Source organism: Muscardinus avellanarius (assembly GCF_963383645.1).
Source record: "Muscardinus avellanarius genome assembly, chromosome: 1".
In the NCBI taxonomy this organism is placed as follows: Eukaryota; Metazoa; Chordata; class Mammalia; order Rodentia; family Gliridae; genus Muscardinus; species Muscardinus avellanarius.
Window position 1 is genome coordinate 238,750,980 of NC_137786.1, and position 21,990 is coordinate 238,772,969.

At 64.0% G+C, this 21,990-nt stretch overlaps 1 protein-coding gene across 1 annotated transcript in view; it reads right to left on the reverse strand.

The window, feature by feature from the left end:
- Positions 1–7,511: 7,511 nt before the first annotated feature.
- The window catches only part of BRSK2 (BR serine/threonine kinase 2), a gene marked incomplete at both ends in the record, with an annotated part of 51,896 nt that continues 37,417 nt past the window's right edge, over positions 7,512–21,990 (reverse strand). The window contains 12 exons of the mRNA XM_080693883.1: positions 7,512–7,597; positions 7,797–7,886; positions 7,959–8,139; positions 9,347–9,470; positions 12,560–12,608; positions 13,104–13,311; positions 13,955–14,015; positions 18,215–18,365; positions 18,438–18,535; positions 18,650–18,814; positions 19,037–19,068; positions 21,803–21,949. Of these exons, the coding sequence (XP_080550009.1) occupies positions 7,512–7,597; positions 7,797–7,886; positions 7,959–8,139; positions 9,347–9,470; positions 12,560–12,608; positions 13,104–13,311; positions 13,955–14,015; positions 18,215–18,365; positions 18,438–18,535; positions 18,650–18,814; positions 19,037–19,068; positions 21,803–21,949 (1,392 nt within the window). The remainder of the gene's footprint in view (positions 7,598–7,796; positions 7,887–7,958; positions 8,140–9,346; positions 9,471–12,559; positions 12,609–13,103; positions 13,312–13,954; positions 14,016–18,214; positions 18,366–18,437; positions 18,536–18,649; positions 18,815–19,036; positions 19,069–21,802; positions 21,950–21,990) is intronic.

The following is a 21,990-nucleotide window of genomic DNA, read 5'->3' on the forward strand; positions in this document are numbered from 1 at the left end:
CTCCTCAGCCTCCTGCCTTCCCTCCTGCCATTGCCTCCTCTGGTCCCTGGACCTCCATCCACATGCCAGTCACACCCAGAGCCTTGGGTTGGTGGCAGGTAGTGGGGCAAGCCCAGGGAATGGAGAGGTGAGAGGCTAGCGTAGGGTGGGGCAGCGTTGGACCCGCAGGATGAGGGCCAGGGCGGCACAGCAGCCCACCCTGCAGCTGGCCTGCGGGAGTTTGGAGGTCCACTCTCCCTCCAGACTCCGAGCCTGTGACCCTGGAGACAATGCCCAAGCCCCTTGCACTTAGGTAGTTCTGCCCTAAGCAAGACAGCCCCTGGGTCAGGCTCCAGCCTGCGGCTCCCTGCTCATCCCAGAGCGTGCCCTGTCCTCCTGCGCCCCCTGCTGGCACTAGTCAGAACCTCTTCCCACTGCCCCACTGGAGGTGCTGAGGCGGCGCTGTGGGGCTCAGGCCAGGCGGCTGAAGACAGCTCAGAATGTGCCAGATTAGCGACCCAAGAACCAGGCTCAAGACAGAGATGCCGTCCTCTAGCAAGGCGCTGGAGCGCCGTACACGTGTGTTAGGGGCATTTCGCCTCCAAGCTGTATCCCCAGCCCTAATTTTTTATTCTTTATTTTGAAACAAGGCCTAAGTTGCTGAAGGCCTCGCTAAGCAGCTGAGGCTGTCTATGAACCTCAGTCCTCCCGTCTCAGCCTCCCGAGTGCTGGGATTACAAGTGTGCACCACCACGCCCGTCTGGACACACATTTCTAAGTCCTCACAACATGAGGACCAGCGGACTTCAGTGCCCAGGGTGACTGCTCACGGTGGTACTTGGCTCGTAGCAAACACTTTCATATTCTTATCTGGCTTGGGCACTGGGGTTTGAACCCCGAGGCATTCTACCCCTGAGATACACACCCAGCACTTTTTAAATTGTCATTTTTTTGAAACAGGGTCTCACTAAATTAGGGAGGGTCTTGCTAAGTTGCTTAAACCTTTAATCCTCCAGTCTCAGCCTCCCACATACTGGGATTATAGGTATGCGCTACCATACCCAGCTGGCATTCTTATTTTTTATATAAATATTAACAGTTTTGATCTGAGCATGGTGGCGTACTCTTGAAATCCCAGAACTTCGGAGGCTGAGACAGGAAGATTGCAAGTTCGCAGCCAGCCTCAGCAACTGGCCCTCTGCAACTCAGTGAAGCCCTGTTTCAAAATAAAAAATAGGGCTGGGGCTGTGACTCAGAAGCAGAATGCCCCTGGGTTCAATCCCAGTACCTACCAAAATAAAAAAAATAATAAATCTAAATATGAGCGGTTTTGGACGGGGCTGGCTTTGGCTCCTGTTACTTGGAGCCAAGAGAACTTGGTCTCAGAGGTGCGATTGCTGGAGAGGCCTTTCCAAGCCACTGGCTCCGGTGCTGTGCAGACAAGTAGCTGGCAGGTGGGCTGAGGGACCTGGTTTTCTGGTGGAACTCCAATCCAGTGTCCACCGAGCTCACTGCCTGCTAAATGTTCAGAGGGCCAGCCGGGAGGTTGGCATCTGCTCTCACCTGCTCTTAGGTGTGGCACCAGCAGCCGGCTCAGCCGCCCACGGACCCAGCCTGGAAGCCCAGGGCTGGAGAAACCTTTGTCTTCCCGGGCCATAGCAGCTGGACTCCTCCCTGGACCACCTCCAGCTGGCGTGGGCGAGGGAGGCTGCAGCGACAGCCGCAGTGCCTGCTCGGCCCCGGAGCACCTCCCAGCACAGACACCCAGGCAGCGCCAAGGACCCCAGCTTCTCAGTCGTTCATCCCGGGCTCGAGCCTGATTCTGCGGAGCCTCTGAACCGCCAGCTCAGCCAGACAGGCGAGATGCTCCGCGGCGAGCCGGGCTACGAGCGAGTTTAGCTCTCAACCAGGGTCTCCCCTGTACACCAAGGAGCACTTGGCTGTCTCGGCGGGGGCGGAGGCCAGGGGCCCTTCTACTCCTAGCCCAGAGGACCAGCCAGGCCTCACTGTTGGCGAGCCAGACGCGGCCAGCTGCAGACGCGCCTCAGTGGACCACTCCATGGGCATGGCGGTCTCTGCTCAGACCCTTGCAGAGGCCGGCTGTCCTCAGACTGTGCGGCCTCCAGGCACTCCCTCAGACGTGCGGCTGGAGCCGTGGTCCTGGAAACTGGACCCGTCCTCATGTTGCCACGGTGGAGGGGCAGCCAGGCCTGTGTGTGCAGAGGTGCCTCTGCCCTGGCTGCCCTCCCTGGTGGCGTGCTGGGACATCCGCACCAGCCACAGGCACGCTGGCAGGCCGGGCACGGCGCCTCCTCGACTCTCTCTCCAAGCAAGGAGCCATTTTGTTCTCCATGGGAAAGCCCAAGTGCTGAGCAGCCTCTGCAGGCCCCAGGTGGTGGCGGAGCCACAGGATGAGGTGGGGACAGCGCTCCTCTGTTCTTGTCACTCCCAGCCCTAGCCCTGACCGCGGCCGGCTGCCCGGCCCCGCAGGAGCTTGCTCTCTCCGCGGGGCAGAGCCCAGGCTGGCTCGGATAGGGAAGAGCCGCCTCGGTGTCTTGGACCCCTTCCCACACTGCCCTGCCCGGACGGAGGCTGCGTGCAGCGTCTTTATGAAGGAGTTTATTGTTCTGGAACTGAGGTGGTTCACAGTCACTTGACGGGTACACTGGACGGGGCTGTCCATCCTGCGACGTCGGCGCGAGTGCACGTCTCAAGTACAAAAGAGGGAGGCTAGCGAGAGGTATTGCTTTCGGCGCCCTCGGTCTCTGGATAAGCCCCTTCCTGCGTGTGCCGCGTGGCTCTCACTGTTACAGGGGTTTGATTTTGTCTTATGTATAGAATCCCAGCCTGTGGTGGAGGTTTAATGTAACAAGCATTAAAATCTGTACACGAGGGGCAGGGGACACCCGAGCACAGTGGACTCTCACAGCAGAGGCATGCATGGGGCCTGCGCCCGTGCCTCCTGCCGGCCTCAGACCGCAGGTGGACAGAGGACGAACACAGCCGGAGACGGGAGGCGGGTGGGCACGGGCAGCCCCGACCTTGCCAGGACACCGCTGACCCTTCCTGTCCTTCAGTTTTTTTTTTAGCTTTTTTTTTTTAATTTAAAAAAAAGCCCCAAGGTGCCCCTGCTATCCTGTGTGTGAAGGGGGCCTCTTTCTACCCCTTCAGTCTTGGACACAAAACCAAGATTGCCTGGCCAGAGGGGTGTGGGCAGTGCCCTCCGCTGCACAAGGCCCGCCTCCACCCCATGGGGAGCTGGCGCTGTTTCTAGGCAGAATATGACAGACCTGGGGTAGCGCTAACCGCGTCATTCTTTAAATATATATATATATTATATATATATATGTATATGTATATAGAAATAACCAAGAGCGAGAAACCGAAAACACAAAAATCTTAGCCCTGCCCAGTGGCTCCCCCCACCCCCACACCCTTTTCCAAAAACAACCAAGAAAAAAAGTTTATAAAAATATCTTGCAGGAATTCTTTTAAAGTTTACAGAAGCTGGCCAGTGCTCACCCACTGGCCAGCCCCGCTGCCCCCAGCCCCGACGGCTCTGTCCTCAGAGGGCACCTTGGCTCCGGACCCACCCTGCCCAAGACACACAGACAAACGGATGGACAGACAGACAGGCAGACGGCAGGAGGGCGCTGCTGCCGCCCCTTCCCTGAACAGAGAGCAAAAGAAACTCAATAAATTAAAACAGTAAATAAATAATACTGATCTCGGCCCCTCCCCACAGCCTGGCGGCCTGGAGGCTCCAGTGTCCCCAGCGTCTGTTTCCACCCTGGCCAGAGAGGACCTTGTAAGCCAGGAGTGCCCGCAGCCCCGGTGAGGTGTTGGAGAATTGAGATGAGTGGCGGCCGGGGAGGCCTCTGGGCGGGCACGGAGGCGGGTGGTGGTCCGTCCCCTACGTCACCGCCGCACAGGCTCCCTGCCCTGGAGGGCGCCGCAGGCGGTCCCTGCGAGGGTCTGGTCTCTGGCAGTCGGGGCGGCTGGACCCTCCTCCGCGGGCCATGCGGAGCTGCCGGGAGGCGGCGGGGTGGGCGCGGGCCGGCCTGGCCGGCCAGCCGGCAGCAACAGGAGGAGGGCGGGCAGGTCCGCAGCAGCCGCCTTCGTCAGCCAGTGTCGCGAGGAGCAGAGAGGGTGGCCTCGTGGAGGTGACATGTTAACTTTTCGGGATAATTCCTGGTATCAGAGCGGAAACAAGCGACGTCGTCAGAGACAGGCAGAGACAGAGACCGCGAGAGAAAAGGGGCAGCGGCAGCCAGCCCGCGCCAGGCCGCGCTCCTTCCCTCCCGTCTTTGAGACCACGCAGGCAGGTATGGCGCTGGCGGCCCGGTCCACACGGGCGCAGCGCAGTGATGGCCGGCCGGCCGGGGAGGGGCTAGTGTCTAAGGCTGCTCGCGGCGGGCCCCGGCCGTGTCCTTGCCCGCCGGCTGCGGGTGCTCGGCGGCCCCTCCAGGGCCAGCGGCCGCGGAGTCGCTGAGGGGGCCGTGGGCACTCCGCTTGGCGGGCGTGCTGGGGGCCTGCGCCGCCTGCCCGTTCTTCTCGTCTGAAAAAAGTTGTTTAATTACGTCAAAGAAGTTACTCAATGGGCTGCCTGGGTACACAGAACACAGACAAAAAAGAGAAAAGAAAAAAGAGAAAGAGAAAAGGGCGGGAAGAGAAAGGAGGGGAGGGAAGGAGAGAGAAAGAACAAACAGACAAATGAACCGAGGGGCCTTGACAAGAAGGAAAAGCCCAACGAGATGCCTGAGATGGGGCGGCGGGCGGCAAGCGGGCGGCAGCGGGCGCGGGTTCCTGGGTGCCGGGCTGTGCGGCGGGGGACACTTGGGCTGTCAGTGCCTCTGAGGGTCCTGGGGACCCGCAGGTGGCGAGGCCCCCCCTCCCGGCCCGCCCCCAGCCTTAGAGCCAGGGGGACCGACTGGCCCCGATTTTGCAGAGCGCTCTGAAGGCACTCCACGGCCAAGCAGGACCTTGGGGCCAGCACCTGGCCCCCGTGGAGGCTTGCTCTGGGATGGGAGGCTGGCGCCGGCGAGCACAAAAAGCGGTGACATGTGCCTGCCACGCCCCCAGGGGCCTAGAGCCTGGCCCCTGGCCAGTGTGGACGGCTCAGCAGCAGACAGACGGATGGATGGATGGATGGATGGATGGATGGATGGATGGGCGGGCGGATGGATGGGTGGACAGGCATGGAGGGCGTGAGCAGCAGGCGGGGGCCGGGACAGGCAGCCAGGGCCAGGTTCCTGTCCTTGTGGATCAGGAGTGGGGCAGGGATGGCTGACACCCTCCTGGGCCTGTGCTCACCACCCCGGGGTGTGGATGGGCACCTCAGCTCCTCATTCTAACCTGGCGGCCACCTGAGCCCAGAGTGCTGCAGGTCCCCGCCCCACCCCGCCAGGCCCAGCCCGTGACGGTAGGCCCTGAGCCCAGCCAGTGCCTGTCTGTGGGCCTCGCTGAGTTCTGCCCTCAGCCTGAGGGGCCCTCCTGCCGGGGCGAGCAGGGCTGCTAGTTGGGGAGGGGTGAGTGGCCAGGCTGCTCAGGGCAGGGCTCCCGGGCGGCGTGTGCGCCTGTCCCGGGCCGGGGCCGCAGGGCGCGGTGGGTGCAGGCGGGCGCCGGTGAGCGCGAGGTTCTTACCACACTTGGAGAGCCGCCCCGTCATCACTTCCACACAGTTAGTGGTGTCTGGAGCACAGAATGGAGAGAGGAGGGAGGGAGGGAGTGAGCATGCGGCCTGCCCGCTGGGCCTGGGCTGGCCAGCCACTGCAGCCTCTGGCAGCGGGAGGGGCCCCAGAGAAGGGCAGGGTGCGGGCCAGCTCGGTGGGGCCCAAGAAGGTGGGACTCAGAGCAGGAGGGGCTCGAGGGCGGCCTAGGGCTCAGGAGGTGTCAGAGCAGTGCCTGGTGCCTTAGGTGGAGCCGCCAGGTGGGTGGCGGAGGCCGCTCTGGCATCTGGAGCCGGAAGGCTGGGCATGGCCCTGTTCTGGGGCTTGCCATCCCCGAGCCCTAGGCGCAGGACCAAGGCCACTCTGCCAAGGTCTGCGTGGCCCTGTGCATTTCGCTCCGCTTTTCACGCAGGCGCCCTCAGGTTGTCCTGGCGCTCCCTTGGTCTCCTCCCTGCCTCTGCTGGAGCAGGAGCCATGGACAGGGACTGTCCCCCAAAGCCCTTGCTGGGCCTGTTCCTGGCCTCCTCGCTGGAGCATCTTAGTTTCCCCTTTCTGAGCTGGGGTCCCTCAGGGTGACCACCAGGTCTCTTGGAGGATGGAGTGACTGAGGAACCGTACTTCTGCACCCCCTGCAGGGGCTCTGGAGCTAAGTTGGACGTGTGTCCAGTGGGGGAGGACACCAGGAAGGGCTGGTGCACAAGAGCTGCCTGGGGGTGATGGTGGGATGAACCCGGAGTGGGCAGCAGGGCCCGAGGACTCCACACAGCAAGCGCTGGAGGAGGCCCCGCGTAGGCACCGTGGCCACTGAGCGGCCCTGGGCTGCACATTACAGGAGCGCCCGCGTGGACGGGGCTGGGGCTTCTCAGGCTTGCCTGCACAGGCGCGCAGGCTGAGCCCTCACGGCAGCCCAGCCACCTCGCCCCGGGAAAGCTTGCCTCCCCGACCGTGCGCTGCCTCTCCTTGGCCCTCAGTTTCTCCAGCACTGTCCACTGTCCACTGTTCCTAGCCTCAGTCTCCCTCTGCTCTAGGATGGGGAGAGGTGTCAGGAGGCAGAGGCTGCACGGGTTGACTGCGTGTCCTCTGTCGCGGGCCCCGCCTTGCTCTAGCCCACAGCAGCCTGGCCTCCAGGAGGGACTGCCCCTGGCTCCCTGGGAAGGGCCAGACGAGCGCTGCTGGGCCCACCATGGGGGACGGCACGGGTGGCACACCCACAGGCAATGGGATGAGGATGGAATGAAGATGGGGAGGGGTGGATGGACCCCTACTGCCCCACACACGCACGGGAAGTAACCCTAGCACACCCCGCTCTGGAGACAAGCAGCTGGGAAGAAGGCCACTGGGGCCCGCCGGCCAGGGCCCAAGAGCGGCTTGTGTGACTCAACATCCACGCCACGCCAGCACTCAGCGCGCCCCTGGCTACAGGCATAGCCATGCATCTGTGGGCCCTGCCCCTGTCCCTGCCAGCCTGCCAGCCCACATGCGTGTGCCCGTGCCAGGGCCAGGTGCGCAGAGGTCACCTCTCCCACTGGACACCTAGTGGCCCACTGCCGGGCTGGCCTGGGCGGGCAGCCCTCCCGAGAGTGCCCTGGGCCAGGCCTAGCTGGCAGCCCTGCTGTGGCTGGGGCCTCAGGCCCCGGCCCGCTCCAGACAGGGCCCTAGGTGGTGAACGGGCCACTACTCCAAGCCTGCTCAGGCTGCCCCCGTGTCCGGCTGCCTGGGTGCTGGGCCCGCTGGCCTGTCCCGGGCCAGGACAGATTGAGTGGGCAGATTGGTGCCCTCTCGGGGCCAGCCTGGATCTCGCCAGGGGCCCTGCCCGCAGCCCGCCCCGCCCCGGCAGCAGCCCGGACACCTTACCTGCCAGCGTCAGAGGCTACTCTCGTAGCTGGTGGCCACCTTCTGGCCCTTAAGCCCAGCGCCCCAGCTTAGTCCTGGCGCTGGCGGGGGGGGTTCTACGGTGGACAAGAGGCGCTTTCAGTGTGCTGCGGCCTGCCGAGCCGGGAGGCCCTGCTCCCTGAGGGTGCGGCCAAGCTTGGGGCAGGAGGCAGGCAGCCTTCAGCGGGGCCAGGAGGCCGCCCGCTCCTCGCACCTCCCGCGCAGCGCTGCGCCCCACTCACTCGCTGCAGGGGCCTGCGCTCAGCCCCGTCTCACCTGACAAGTGCTGGGCTGAAGGCTGGTCGTGGGTGCTCAGCAGCTGGGCCTGGATGGTCTCCACCACCCTCTTGAAGCGGCGGCTGGGGCCTGCGGGACACAGGCGTCAGGCTCCCGCGAGGCGCGTGGGCACGGCGGCGCGGTGCCCGGGGCCTCGCTCACCTGAGAGCAGGGTGAAGGTGACGGAGTAGATGCCGTTCTCCTTCCGTGCCTCGCCGCCCTCTGAGTAGGTGATGTCTACCTGGAACTTGACGGGCTTCTGGAACACCGCCGGACCCCCGGTCGCCTTGTGCTCAGCCCGGAAGCTCGTCTGGGAGATGACGCTGTGGCTGAGGCTGGGGATCTGCGGGGCACGCGGGAGCCGCCTGAGCGGGGCAGCCCGCAGGCCCGCTCGGGCCGGAGGAGCCCGCCGGGCCAGCGCCGCCGCGCAGCCCTCTGAGCCGCTGACTCTGTGTGACCAGGTGTCACGCTGAGGCGAGCACGGCGAGGTGGCAGGCCGACCCCTCCGCAGCCCCCACCCTGCCCAGCACTGTGGCAGCCAACAGGGACCTGCAGCCTGAGGCTGGGCCAGGAACCCAGCTCAGAGCCTCCCTCTTGACGGGGACCATCCCTGCCCGGGCTTCCCAGGCGTAGGCGCACACAGGAGCTGCTCGCTCTGCAGCTGAGGTGGCTCGGGGGGGGGGGGCAGAGTTGTGGCCCAGTGATGAAGGGATGTGGTGGGCGGGAACAGGCCCAGGCCCTCTGAGGGACTGCCATGGACCAGTGTTTGGGTCCACCCTGAGGCCTGACTGTTCTGCCTGGTTGAGCTCTCCTGGCCCCTCAGGTCTCTGGCAGGATCTTACAGCTACCCCCAGGGCATCAGGGAACTACAGCCACGGAGCCCAGTGCAAGGCCACTGTCCAGTGGGGCAAGGCCATGCCAGCTCATCCTGGTGTTCGGGGCACCCTCGGTGCGGGGGACCGAATCCCCTGGGCTGCGTGCCGGTATTCTGTGGACCTAGAGGTCAGCCTGGGCTGGGCCAGGGGGTTAAGGCTGGAAGAAGGCCCCAGAGAACCCTGCCCCAGCACAAAGCAGGCTGGGTGGGGGGTCAGCAAGGAGGGGCCCCCTAAAGGAGACTCTGGGACTCCCACCCTGGCTGGAAAAGTCTCTCCATTCAAATGTTCAGCCGCCTTTCTGCTCCTTAGAACCCGAGCGTGTGAAGCCCACCCAGGAGCCTGAGCCTGAGCCTAGCCCAGCCTTGTGGAGGCCCCTAGGGTTAGGCAGGCTGGGGCTGGGGGGGCACAGGAGCCCGGCTCCAAGCCTCGAAGTGTGCAGAGGGTTGGCAGGCCCTGTGCAGTCCCCTGGGGTCATGGCCTCGAGCTGCGTGGTCACCTGCAGCCACTCCCAGGGCTGCGTGGCACCTCCCGCCGCAAGGCCCGGTGGACTGTGCTTGTCCAGGACGACGGGCCATGGGCCAGCAGTGTCCAGGGCCCATCTGAGCCCCTGCAGCCTGCCCAGGAGGGCTAGGCCACGGAGCAAGGGGTGCCCACCCGGCCCCGCCGTGGCCTCACCGACAGGAAGGCGTGCACGATGTCGGCCTTGATGGAGCTCAGGGGCTTGTCCTTGATGACCACGAAGATCTGCTCCTCCTTTTCCAGGTTGATGAAGTTCCCAAACCAGGACTTCTTGGCCAGCCTGAGGGGCGGAGGCTGCGGTGACTGGCCAGTGACACTTGGTCCTCTCCCCCACCCTCCTGCAGGGCAGGCTGACTCCACCGCCCTGACTCACCCTACGCCAGTCACCACGCCAACACCACCGTCTAAGCACACTCCCAACTCGCCCAACCCTCACTGACCCACCACGGCAGCCCAGGCCCCAGCCCCCAGCCCCCCCCAGACACCCAGCTTCACCATGGCGCCCTCAGCCTGCCCCTGCTACTCTGACCTGCTCCCCGCCCCGCGCCTGGGCGCCATGCTGGGAACCAGAGGCAGGTCGGGAGTTCTAGGGTAGCCTGCTTGGTCTGGCCTTTCCAGCTGTCCCCGCCTAGGGGACGCTGCAGAGAGAGCCGAGTCACAGCCCCCTCCTGGGGGGACGTCCTGGGCTGTGCGGTTATCCTCGGGAGGCTGCTCCCCACCTTGTGGGACCGAGCTCCCACGGCCCGGCCCAAGGCCGTGATGTCTCACTGTGAAGTTCCGGCCATGGGGCTATTTACTCGGCTCGACATGGTGTCTGGCAAGAGCCAGCTGCCATTGCTCTGCAGCTGCCCAGCTGGCACAGCTGCCTGGCCATACAGGCCCCGGGCACACGTGGACCTATGCCACCCAGCCCCACCTGTACCCCGCGTCTCAGTCCACCTCCCATCCACCCCAAATTACAGGCGTTCCTTCGCCCAAAGGGGCTGGAGATGTCACTGTACTGGGTGGGGTCCCTGCCCTTAGACTAGGCAAGGTCTGACTTGCTCTTGCCAGGAGAGAGAGCTGGGAAGGCATTCTCCCCGTCCTGCCTTAGGCGGCCACGGCCTGGCTGACACTGTTCATGAGCTTGTGAGGTCCAGAAGCAGACTGTCCAGCAAAGCCATGCCCAGACTCCCACCGCACTGAATCAGCTGCAGTGTGCCCACGTGGCCAGAGATGCCAGTCGAAGATACCGGGGATACAGACCCGGGTGCCACACAGATGTGGCCCCAGCAGCCACGGCGGGTGCGGGGGCAGCTGGGTCTGTGCTGGGCAGTGCCTGCTCTGCGCCGGCCTGAGGCTCGGGGCAGGGTCTAAAGGCCGGATGTGCAGAAGGGCCTGGGTGGCGTGGCTCGAGCTCCAGGGTCTGCACGGCCGGGCCGCGGGACCCAGCTGGGACATGAGGCGCCTTGAGAGCGAGCAGCGTAGGTCAGTGGACGGAGGGGAGCAGACCACTGGCAGAGGGACGTGGCCCTGTTTGACCAGCTTAGGCCTTGGGAGAAGAGGCCGAGGCCTCCCAGCAGAGAGGAACTCTCCAGATAGCAGTGTGGAGGCAGCCTGAGCTCTCAGCCTGCCCGCCCCTGTGGCAGACATGGGGGGGCAGTTTCTGCAGCACCCCCATGTGCCCTTAACAGCTCCACTTCTCTGGAAGCCCCAGGGGCTGACACGGGTGGTGGCAGTGGAAGCAAGTTGCAGGCTCTGAGGAGGGCAGACACGAAGGAGTCCTGAGGTCCCAGGCTGTGTCTGAGCAGGCCCCTGCAGGGGGACAGGTGTCCAAAGGGTCCTGCAGGAAGTGCGCTGGCATCAAGCTGCCGCCGATGGGCTGCTGCTGTCTTGTCTTTTTTTTTTTTTTTTTTTTTGGTACTGGGGATTGAATCCAGGGGCGTTCCACATCCAAGCTACATCTTCAGGCCTATTTTTTTTATTTATTTGTTTATTTTGTGTTAGGGATGGAACCCAGGAGCATTCGACCTCTGAGCGACACCCCCAGCCCAATTTTTTATTCTTAGGCTCTCACTGAGTTCCAGAGGGCCTCACTAAGTAGCTGAGGCTGGCCGAGAACTGTGATCCTCCTGTCTCAGCCTCCCAAACGCTGGGATTATAAGCGTGCACCGCCATGCCTGGCTTATCTATTTTTATTTCTTCTTTTGAAACACAGTCTCCTTAACTTGCCGAGGGCCTTGCTTAGTTGTCGAGGCTGTCCTCAAGCCTGCAATCCTCCTATCTCAGCCTCCCACTTACTAGGATCACAGGTGTGCACCACTATGCCTAGCTGTAGGCTGCTTTCCAACCCCTCCGAAAAACAGAATTGCAAATATGTTTAGGAAAGCATTTGATAAGAGCAAACGTGGCCGCATTAAAGGCCAGACAGCAGAGCTAAAGGGCACTCCCCGCACCCAGAGGCCAGGCCGGCTGCGGCGTGCCTCCTCCCCGGGCCGGCACCGGCTCGGGAGGCCATCGCAGCACCAGCACAAGGCCCACCCTGCAGCCTTGGCCTGCGGTGCTGCTCCCTGTGGGTTTGCTCCGAGCGGCGAGCTCCCCCAGAACGCTTCCGGAGCCAACGCAGGGTCAGGGCCTTTCCACTTGTTCAGGCAACGCCTTCCTTGACGGCTGTGGCAGAGGCCCATGAGGCCACGGGGTTCCGCCTGGCCACTTAGGACACGTGAGCCGCACGGGGTCCAGGTGGGGGCGTCCCCACCCAACTCAGCACCAACCACCACAGAACTGGCCAGTGACAGAGGCCACTGTGAAGGGCAGAGAGGGGCCCGGGCACTGGGCAGGGTCTCGGCAGGGGCCCCTTCACGCCCCGGAGGCCTGGTGGCCTGTCTGTGAACTGTGCCATCTGTACATCTGGTATCTGCAAGTGGACATGGCCCCGGCCCTCGGTTCCCTTCTCTCAAGCTGAGCGCGCAGGAGGCCTCGCCTCGGGGCTGGACCCCAGCCTGCCCCAGCCATCCGCACGGGCCTCCGCCCAGACCGCCCTGGGCCCTGTGTCCTGCCGCTGCTCCTCAGTAGCGCAGGCTGACTTCTTGAGACCTGACTGCCCGATCCCCCAGCCCCTGGTAGGCCAAGTGCAGCCACAGGGGCCCTGAGGGCCAGGGCTTCTGAACAGAGCTGAGCGCACCCTCCCTGCCAGCCACCCCTGACTGGGGTCCATAGGCCGCAGCGGCTCCGCAGGCAAGCCAGGCCCTGTCCGCCATGGGCCGACAGGATGAGCAGGGGCCTCCTGGAGAAGGACCCCTCCTGCCCTGTGGGAAGGGTCTCCCACACCCCTCCCCAGCCAGCCTGGTGTCCAGACACCCAAGGCCTTGGCCAGCGGGAGCCACTTACTCTGGGGAGGACTCTGGGGTCAGGTTGGACATCTCCTCTGGCGTCGGAACTGCAGCACGGGAAGGATGAGAGGAGGCAGGTGACTGCGCGGCCCCCGCTGAGGCGGCACCCTCAGTCCGCACCCGCGCGGGACGGCCGGGAGCTGTCCAGCCTCTGGTGCTGAAGTCAAGCTGTGCCGCCTCCCTCCCCCAGCACGCCCCAGACTCTACTGAGCAGGGACACCGGCCCTTGGGGGCAGGCCGCCAAGCGCAGCCCACATTCTGTAGGCTTTTTAACCATCCGCACACGTGGCTGGCCCTTCTCCCTGGGCTAGCTCAGGCAGCCACACAGGCAGACGGGCACACAGACACCCAGAAGTGCGGGCCGGCCTATGTGGGCCTCGGACACAGCAGCTACTTGTGGCTTTTGGCAGAAGGAGCCACTGAGGGGCATGGGGGGCTGAAGGGAGTGTGGGACAGACTCAGGCCACACTGGCCAGGGGTGCGCAGCAGGCTGGGGCCCCGTGCCACCTCCGTCATCTGCTCCAGTCCAAGCTGGCACTGACCTTGCAGTTTCCGGCGGTGGAAGCGGGGTGAGCCCAGGAAGCTGTTCTTGATGGAGTTGAGCCGTGTCCGCCAGGGCACTCCTCCGACGCTGGGGCTGGACGGCGGGGTGGGGTTGGGTGTGCCGGCCGGGCTCTCCTTTGGCGTGTGGACAGGCGTTCCCTTGGGGGTAGGGAGGGGACTGCCCCTCGGCGAGGGGTGAGGGGTCACCTGTATGGTGGGGATAGATTTGGATTTGGTGTTTGGCTCAGTCCCGGGGGGCAGGAGCCGAGCAGGGGCCGGCGGGGCCGGGGGGCTGGGGGGCAGAGCCAGCGGGGGGCCGGGGCTGGCACCAGGAGCCCGCGCCTGAGCGCAGGCAGGAAGTGGGTTGGACTTGGTGCCCTGGAGCGGCTTGTCGGTCAGCTTGGCCTTGCACGGCAAGGTCTGGGTCTTGGGGTTGGGCCGCGGGGGGGCCTGCGGAGGGAGGACGAGTCCAGGCCTCGAGGTGCTCCGGCAAGCTTCAGGCTCCAGGGAGGTGGCCAGGGGGCGGGTCAGGGAGAGGAGCTCGGGGGGCGGGGGAGGCAGGATGGACTTTCTAATGGGCTACGAGGGTTGGGGTGACCTTGCAGCCCCGCACATGCCCCCACCCCATGCCCACAGCAGCAGAGGAGCAGACAAGCATAGGCAGAACCCCGAGCAGGACAGGGAAGGTGGGGGCAAAAGAAATGACACGGGAGACAAACAACACAGAACAAGAGAACGTGCAGTTAGCAAGAGCGGCCAGGCGCAGCCACGGCCACCCCACGCAGCCCGCGGCGGCCTCCTGCTGCGGGAGGCCAGCCCCGCAGTCGAGGCTGGGAGCGATGGCACTCACCCGGGGGCTGCTGAGCGGACTCGTGGAAAGGCCTGAGGAGGCGCCACTGATGGACCGAGACCTGAGGGTCGCAAGCACAGGGTGGTGACTCAGCAAGGCACGCCCGGGTCTGCTCCCCGCAGTGGACCTGCGAGAGGCCTCGGGCCCCGAGACTGGAGCCTGGTGTGTAGCCACTGCGCCCGGGAGGGACCCTGGATGCGTGGTTGCACCCAGGGCCAGCCTGCTGACTTCACCCGGCAGTGCCCAATGTGCAGCTGGGGTCCTTGAGCTCCTTCCCACACATGGAGCCACCCACTCAGTCCTCGCCTGGCACAGGATTGAGCCCCAAGGGGCCCTCAGCTAAGGTCTGCAGGCACTTGGGTGGAAGGAGGAACATGGAGGGCTGTGAACGGAATCCAGCCCCGTCTTTGCCACACTTCTGGCTGGGTCCACTCCCCCAGTGCCTGAGCCCGGCCCCCGAAGAAGGCTGAACTGTTGCAGCGACCAGTGTGTGGGCTACCAGACAGGCACAGCCCAGCCCTTCACATCCGCAGATGCCCACAGATGCCCAGGGCCAGCCCATGGCTTCCTCTCATCCCCTCTGCCCCCTCAGGCACAGCTGAGGGCCAGCCACTGCCCGGTGTGTCTTGGCACACTGAGCAGCAGCCCCGCGGGCAGGGCCAGGTCTCCACGCCACCACGCCGCGAGAGGACAAGCAAACGCCCGCTCACCCCTGGGCAGCGGCACCTGCCATCCTTAGAGGAGGGAAGTGGGAGGGGCCGAGGCAGCCACAGGAGAGAAGAGGACAGAAAAGAGTGAAAGATCGTCCCACGCTGGCCCTGCCTGCCCGCCACTGGCCACTCCGGCCGTGAGGTTCTCCGGTCCACACCCAGGCCCGGCTCCTGGCTTTGGGGGCAGCTGAGGGCACAGGCACCCTAAACCACGCTGGGCCCTCAGCCGGCCCCCAACTGGACATAGGTGCCAGGTCCCCCACCTGGCCGCCAAAGGAGACAGAGGCGGCGAGGCCTGTTTCCATGCCCTGCAGCCCACCTAGGCGAGGGCACCTCCTGGGCAGGGCTGGGGCCGGGCCCAGGTGCGGAGATGGGTGCTGGGCCTGGGAAGGGGCCAGGGGGAAAAGGCGCAGCAGCAACGAGCATGTCAGGCCAGCCGGGAGCTTGCCGCAGGCACACGCAGAGCGGAACAGAAGCCGGGCTCGAGGCCAGGAGACCCCGCCACGGCCCTCCTGTCTGGCCAGCAGGCCTCTGCAACTGAGCTACGACTGCCCGACTGTCCAAGGCGGGCAAGGTGGCACCAGCCCAGGACAGCCAGGTAGGAGGAGGAGCGGGTGCAGTGGAGGGGTCCCGGCCAGGCAGCCCGCACTCGCCACCTGCCGGGCACAGGACAGTTGACCATTTCAATTCCAGCCTGCCCTCGCAGGCAGCAGGGCCATGCCCACAGCCAGGCCTACCAGACAAAGGTCGAGAGCTAGCAGGGGACGGCATGCCATAGCAGTGCCCCTACCCTGGGCCCCCAAGTGCCAGTGTGCGGATCTCTCTCGGGCTGCCCCAGCAACCCAGCCCTCTTCATGGGCCTCAGCACGGTGGGCCAGGCCCTTCCCCTGGCTTGCTGGATACTTCCATTCCCAGAAAAGAGGGGCAAGCCTCTGCAGCCCAGCCCTGCCGCCTGGCCCGCCTCTGCCTGCCTGGCGCGGGCAGGGGCAGCGGCGTGTCTGGGTCTGGGAGGGCGGGGCGGACGGCAGGGTGTATACCTGTCTTCTTTGCTGAATTGGGGATGGGCTTCAGCGATATCCAGGCTTTTACTGAACATTGCTTTACTATGGCAGGAACAAAGCGAGAAAACAGAGTTACTGCCGCGGCCGGCACGCGGCACCGCTGCCCGGCTCCACTGGCAAGACCTCCAGGAAACACCACAGCAGGGCGAAGCCCACGGCCAGCACGCAGCGCGGGGAGAAAGGAAGAGGAGGGGCCACGGCACATGCTGCCCGGTGAGCTGCTAGGCAGGTGGCCAGGCCAGAAGGATGCCCAGCGCCCGCCCCAACCCCAGCACCCTCCGGTCCCAGCCGGTGGCCCGTGGTCCAGCACAAACTGGACAAGCCGGAAGCTCAAGCAGGCTGCCCGTGCCAGGATGGGCCTGCTGGAGACCCTCAGGGATAGCTCTCGCTCCCAGGCAGCTGGGCCGGGAAATTGGCGCAAAAGCCAGCAATTCCCAGGCCATGCGGGACAGGAGGGCAGGGCTCGGCTGTGGCCTCCAGCTGCCCCGGGAGGGCAGGGCGGGTGACAGCCCACCAGCAGAATGCACTTGGGCCGCCGGCAGGGGCTGCCAAGGTGAGGCATGCCCAGCAAACAGGACCCAGCAGGTCAGCGTGAGGCAGCACATTGAGGAGGGGCTGGCGCCAGCCTCGTGCTGGAGCCACCGGCAGTGAGTAGCATTTGGCTCAGAACTGAAGGCGGCTGCTGAGGACCGGACGGAGCCTTGGGGTTGGAGGCTGAGCCAGCCCTGATCCTCGGGCAGGTCTGGAGCCAGGGCTGGGACACAGGCACCAGGGCCAGAGCTGGAGTGGGCGGTTTGTCCTGATGGCCATGCAGCAGCGGTTCCCCGGGGTCTCTGGCAAGTTCCTCGGCCAGGCTCCCAAGTACCCAGCGCCCAGACGACAGAGGAGACAGGACATCGCTGCCAGGCTGCAGAGCTGACCGAGGACAGCCGGGGCTCGTGGGACCGCCCCAGCCCAGGCCTGTCCCAGATGGCTGACACCCCACTGCTGAGGGAAGGCCGGCCCCCACTGGGAGGCTGCGGCCTGCGCCACGAATACCAGGCCCTCCACGGCCCGCCGCACCGCATCGTCCAGTCCCTTCCTCCTTCCCGGTGCAGCTGGAACACTGGGCTTGCTCACTGCAACCCCAAATCCAGTGTCCATGCTCACAACACGGCCACGGGGGCAGACGCCAATCATTAGGGACGGAGGATCCAGCTAGGCTGGAGGCTCAGGAAATGACCGGACCACGTACACACAGCCCAGCTCAGCCCAGCCCAGCTTAGCCCAGTCCAGCCCAGCCCAGCTTAGCCCAGTCCAGCCCAGCTCAGCCCAACCCAGCCTAGACCAGCTCAGCCCAGCCCAGACTAGAGCCCAGCCCAGCTTAGACCACCTCAGCCCAGCTCAGCCCAGCCCAGCTCAGCCCAGCCTACAGCCCAGCCAGCCCAGCTTAGACCAGCTCAGCCCAGCCCAGCTCAGCCCAGCCTACAGCCCAGCCAGCCCAGCTTAGACCAGCTCAGCCCAGCCCAGCTCAGCCCAGCCCAGCTCAGCCCAGCCCAGTCCAGCTCAGCCCAGCCCAGCCCAGCCCAGCTTAGACCAGCTCAGCTCAACCCAGCCTACAGCCCAGCTCAGCCCAGCCCCGCCTAGAGCCCAGCTCAGCCTATAGCCCAGCACAGCACAGCCTAGACCAGCTCAGCCCAGCTTAGCTCAACCCAGCCCAGACCAGCCCAGCCTAGACTAGAGCCTAGCCCAGCTCAGCCCAGCCCAGCCCAGCTCAGCCCAACCCAGCCCAGCCTAGAGCCCAGCCCAGCCCAGCCTAGAGCCCAGACTAGAGCCCAGCCCAGCCCAGCTTAGACCACCTCAGCCCAACTCAGCCTAGAGCCCAGCCCAGCCTAGACCAGTTCAGCCCAACCTAACCTAGTCCAGAGCCCGGCCTAGACCAGCTCAGCCTATCCTAGCTCAGCTCAGCCTAGATCAGCTCAGCCAGCCCAAACCAGTTCATCCCAGCTCAACCCAGCTTAACCTAACTCAGCTCAGCCTAGTTTAGCCCAGCCAGCCCAGAGCGCAGGCCATCCCAGATCCACCCAGTATAACCTAGCTAAACTCAGCTCAGCCTAACACTCCTAACTCCAGCCCACTTCAACTCAACGCAACCAAACCCAGTCCAGCCCAGTTCATCCCATCCCAACTCGGCCCAGCTCACGTCACCCCACCTCGGCCCAGCTCACCTCAGCCCAGCTCAGCCCAGAGACCAGCTCAGCCTAGTCCAGTCCAGCTCAGCTCAACCCCCTTAATCCCAGCCCAGCCCAGCACAGCTCCGCCCAGCTCAGCCCACCTACTCCCAGCCCAGCCCGACCCAGTGGGCCTAGCGCGGCCGTGCAGTCCAGCCTACCCCAGCACAGTGCAGCCCAGCGCAGCCAGTGGCCTTGGCCCCGGGCCAGCGGGCAGAAACGAGCCAAGCCAGACCCTGGCAGCAGGAGGAGACACGAGTCCTTGAGGCAGGCACACACCTCTGGCCATGCTGGGCCATCTCGATGGCTCGCCGCGCGGGCACCGGGGAGCCGCCGTCCGTCACGCTGAGCACCTCCATGGACTTGCGCTCGGGCCGCCGCTTGCCGTGCCGGTTCAACATCGGGGAGTCCACACGCTTCCGGGGGGGGTCTGTGTGCGGACAGGGGTGAGGCCCGGCAGGTGGTTGGCCCAGGGGCTGCGCTGCGTCAGGACGCCTCATACCTATCTCGTTCCTGGGGGGCAGGTCCTCGTCCTCGTGGCTGGGGTACCTTTCTTTACGGTCCAAGAGGAGGAAATATATCATCTTTTCCTGGTTCTCCCTGTGGCGGGAAGAGGCGCGGGCACGCAGTGAGCGTGCACCTAGATGCCCCCACCCGCCCCGCTCCTGCCAGGGCCCGGCGCCAGCGGAGCGGCGGGGCCGGCCCGGGACCTACTCCTCGGACAGCAGATCCTGCAGCAGCTTGTTGCGGTCTCGGAAGCAGCCCAGCGAGTGCATGCTGTCCAGCACGTCGGGGTCGATGTCCTCCAGGCTGGGCAGCGAGCGGATCTGCACCTTGCGGGGGATGGGCTGCTCCGGCTCTGGCTCGTTCTTGCCCCCTCTGTGGACGACAGGGCACCCGCGGTCACTCACCCTGGCCTGGCCCGAGGTGCTCCACCCACCCTGTGGTGGCCGGTGACCTGGACCCAGGCCTGCTGCTGTCCCTGCACCCAGCCCCTGAAGGCCTCCTGCGTCTTGGGCTGAGAGCGAGGCCGCCCTCCCCCCTCCTAGCAGGCCCTCCAGCGACAGGCAGAGCAGGCGATTAGTGGGCGGAGCTACTTACATATACCAAATGTGTTTCTGAATGTGCTCTAGCTACAAGGAAAGAGAAACGGGAGTTAGTGGAGGCCACGGCAGGGTGGGAAGGCAGAGGAGGCCGGCCAGCACCCTGCCCTGCCTGGGCAGAGGAGCTGCAGGGGAGAGAGCGGTGGGGAGCGAGGGGCTCCGTGGAGCGGGCCTGCAGGGGGTCGCAGGGACCAAGCAGAGCCCCGCAGAGCAGGGAAGCAGATTGGCGGAGCAAGGCCGGGGGAGCCCAGGGAGCTGGGTGCAGGTGCGGGCAGGAGGCTCGGCCCAGCCCGACACGGCCCCCTCCCCACCGACTCCGGCGGCTTGCTGCGGGTGGGGGGCAGCAGCCTCGGGGAAGGCATGCTGTATCTTATAGAGCTGGCGAGAGGCGCCTGGGCCACCTCTGCGCCGAGCACACTGCCCACACTGCCTGGGCTTCCCCAGGACGGCGGCAGCAGGGGGCCGCCCACAGGGCCCCAGGCCTGTACCTGCGCGGGCACGCCTGTGCACACACCTGTGCACACACCCTGGCACACCCACGCCCTGGCACACAGCTGTACTTATACACACTCGACACATACTTGGACACATTCACTGAACATGTGCTCACCCACACCTGGACACACCTTCACACACCCATACCTGAGTACACTCAGCGTGACAAATGCTCGCCTATGCGTGTGCATGCCTAGCCTAACCCATACCCGAGCACACTCAAACCCATGCACACCTATGCACACACCGTGCACGAGCAATATTTATTTATTTATTTCTTTAGTACTGGGGGTGGAACCCAGAGGCTTTCTACCTCCGGGCTATACTCCCTGACCTATTTTATATTTTATTTGGAAACAGGATCTCACTAAGTTACTGAGAGCCTCACTCAGTAGCTGAGGCTGGCTTCGAACCTGCGTGCTCCTCCTGTCTCAGCCTCCCAAGCACGGGGATTACAAGCGTGCGCTACCACGCATGAACAATAACTGGGCGAAAACACCTGGCACACGCTCACCCACGCTCACCCACACCTGGATTCACACTCCCTCTCACACAAGCAAACCTGAGCACACTCAATCTGGCACAAACGCACCCACACCTGTGTACACACAGCCTGACCAATACCTGGGCACACACCTGACACAGGCTCACCTATATGCAGACGCGGCGCTGTGCTCTATGTTCACACTTGTGCACACACCCTGACACACACAGCTCTGCACAGACACCCTGTCAAAAGCTCACACACAGCTAGGCAGGGTGGCCCGTGCCTATAACCCCAGACTTAGGGGCCAGAGACAGGAGGATTGCAGGTTCAAGGCCAGGCTCAGCGACATACAGAGTCTTCTGCAACTTAGTGAGCCCCCTTGCAAGAAAAGAAAATAAAGCAAATAAATTCAATAAAATATAGTTGGGGGAATAGGTCAGAGGTAGAATGCCCCAGTTTAAAAAAAAAAGCCCACATACATTCTAGCCAAGATGCACTCACTCCTGCACACACACACTTACACACTTACATACATATCCTGCCACAAGCTTATTTACACCCATGCACACACATCCTGCCCTATACCTGGACAAACACTCTGGCCTATGCTCACTCACCTGGACACACTCATCTTGGCACATGCCCACACACCTATGCACACATACCTGGGCACACACACTTGTGCACTCACCCTGGCACACACTGATCCTGACCTTGACTACACACTTGTGCACACACCCCTTAGCACATGTCTACACACTTGTGCATGCACCCTGGCTGTGCCCATAGACCCTGACACATCCCTACACTGAGCAGTCACCCTGACATGCTCACCCACACCTGAGCACACAGCCTGCCCCAAATCTGGTGCACACACCTGGGCACACACTTCTTTTCTTTTTGCAGTGCTAGGGATGGAACCCAGGGGCACTGTACCTCCAAGGTTTAAAACCCAAGTTTTAGTATTTTTTTATTTTTTTGAAACAATCTCACTGAGTTGCAAAGGGCCCTGTTAACTAGCTGCAGCTGTCTGTGAACCACGATCCTCTGGTCTCAGCTTCCCAAATGCTGGGATTACAAGCGTGCACCACGCCTGGTGGCACACACATCATGATCCATGACCACACACCTGTGCACATATACTCTAACACATGTTCACATGCAGCTGGGTACACGCATTCTGACACGCACTGACCCACATGCAGCCACGTGCACTGCACGCTTACCCTGGCATGCACTTACCAGGAACACGCTCATACCTTTGTCCCCAGTACTCCTCAGGGCACACTCCCCTACACCCATGAGCCCTGACCCTCACCTGGGCACATATCTGTATACACTTACCTTGGCGTATGCCCACTCACCCTGCCATACACTCTTGGCACACACTGACCCACACCTGGGCAAACGCCTATGCACACCCGCTTGCACGCACAAACCCTGACACAAGCTCATCCATGCAACACACACACCTGACAAAGGTCCACACATCTGTGCACGCCAGTGCTCCCAGAGCGCACTCACCTACATCCGCGTGCACACACCTTGACCCACACTTGGCTGCACACACCTGGCACGTGCTCACACCTGCGCACTCCTGGGAACAGGGAGGGTCCCCACACACTGAGACTTCCAACCTGCCCCCAGGTAGGCCTCCTGGAGCTGCCGGAGCAGGCGGTGGGCACAGAGGAGCGGCCCGCAGGTGACAGCGCGGGCTGTGAGGGGCCGGGCCGGCAGGTGGCTGGCGAGGGGCGTGCGTGGCAGGGGCCGGGCAGGACGCACCGTGAGCCGCCGGGTGGCGTCCACCTCGATCATGCCGCGCAGAAGGCTCTGGCAGTCCGGCGGGATGAAGTGTGGCATGTGGAACACGCCCCGCTTGACCTTCTCCAGCAGCTGCCGTAGGTTGTCATCGTCGAAGGGCAGAGCCCCCTGCGGGCAGGCGGGGCGCGGTCACCGAGGGCGGGGGGGGG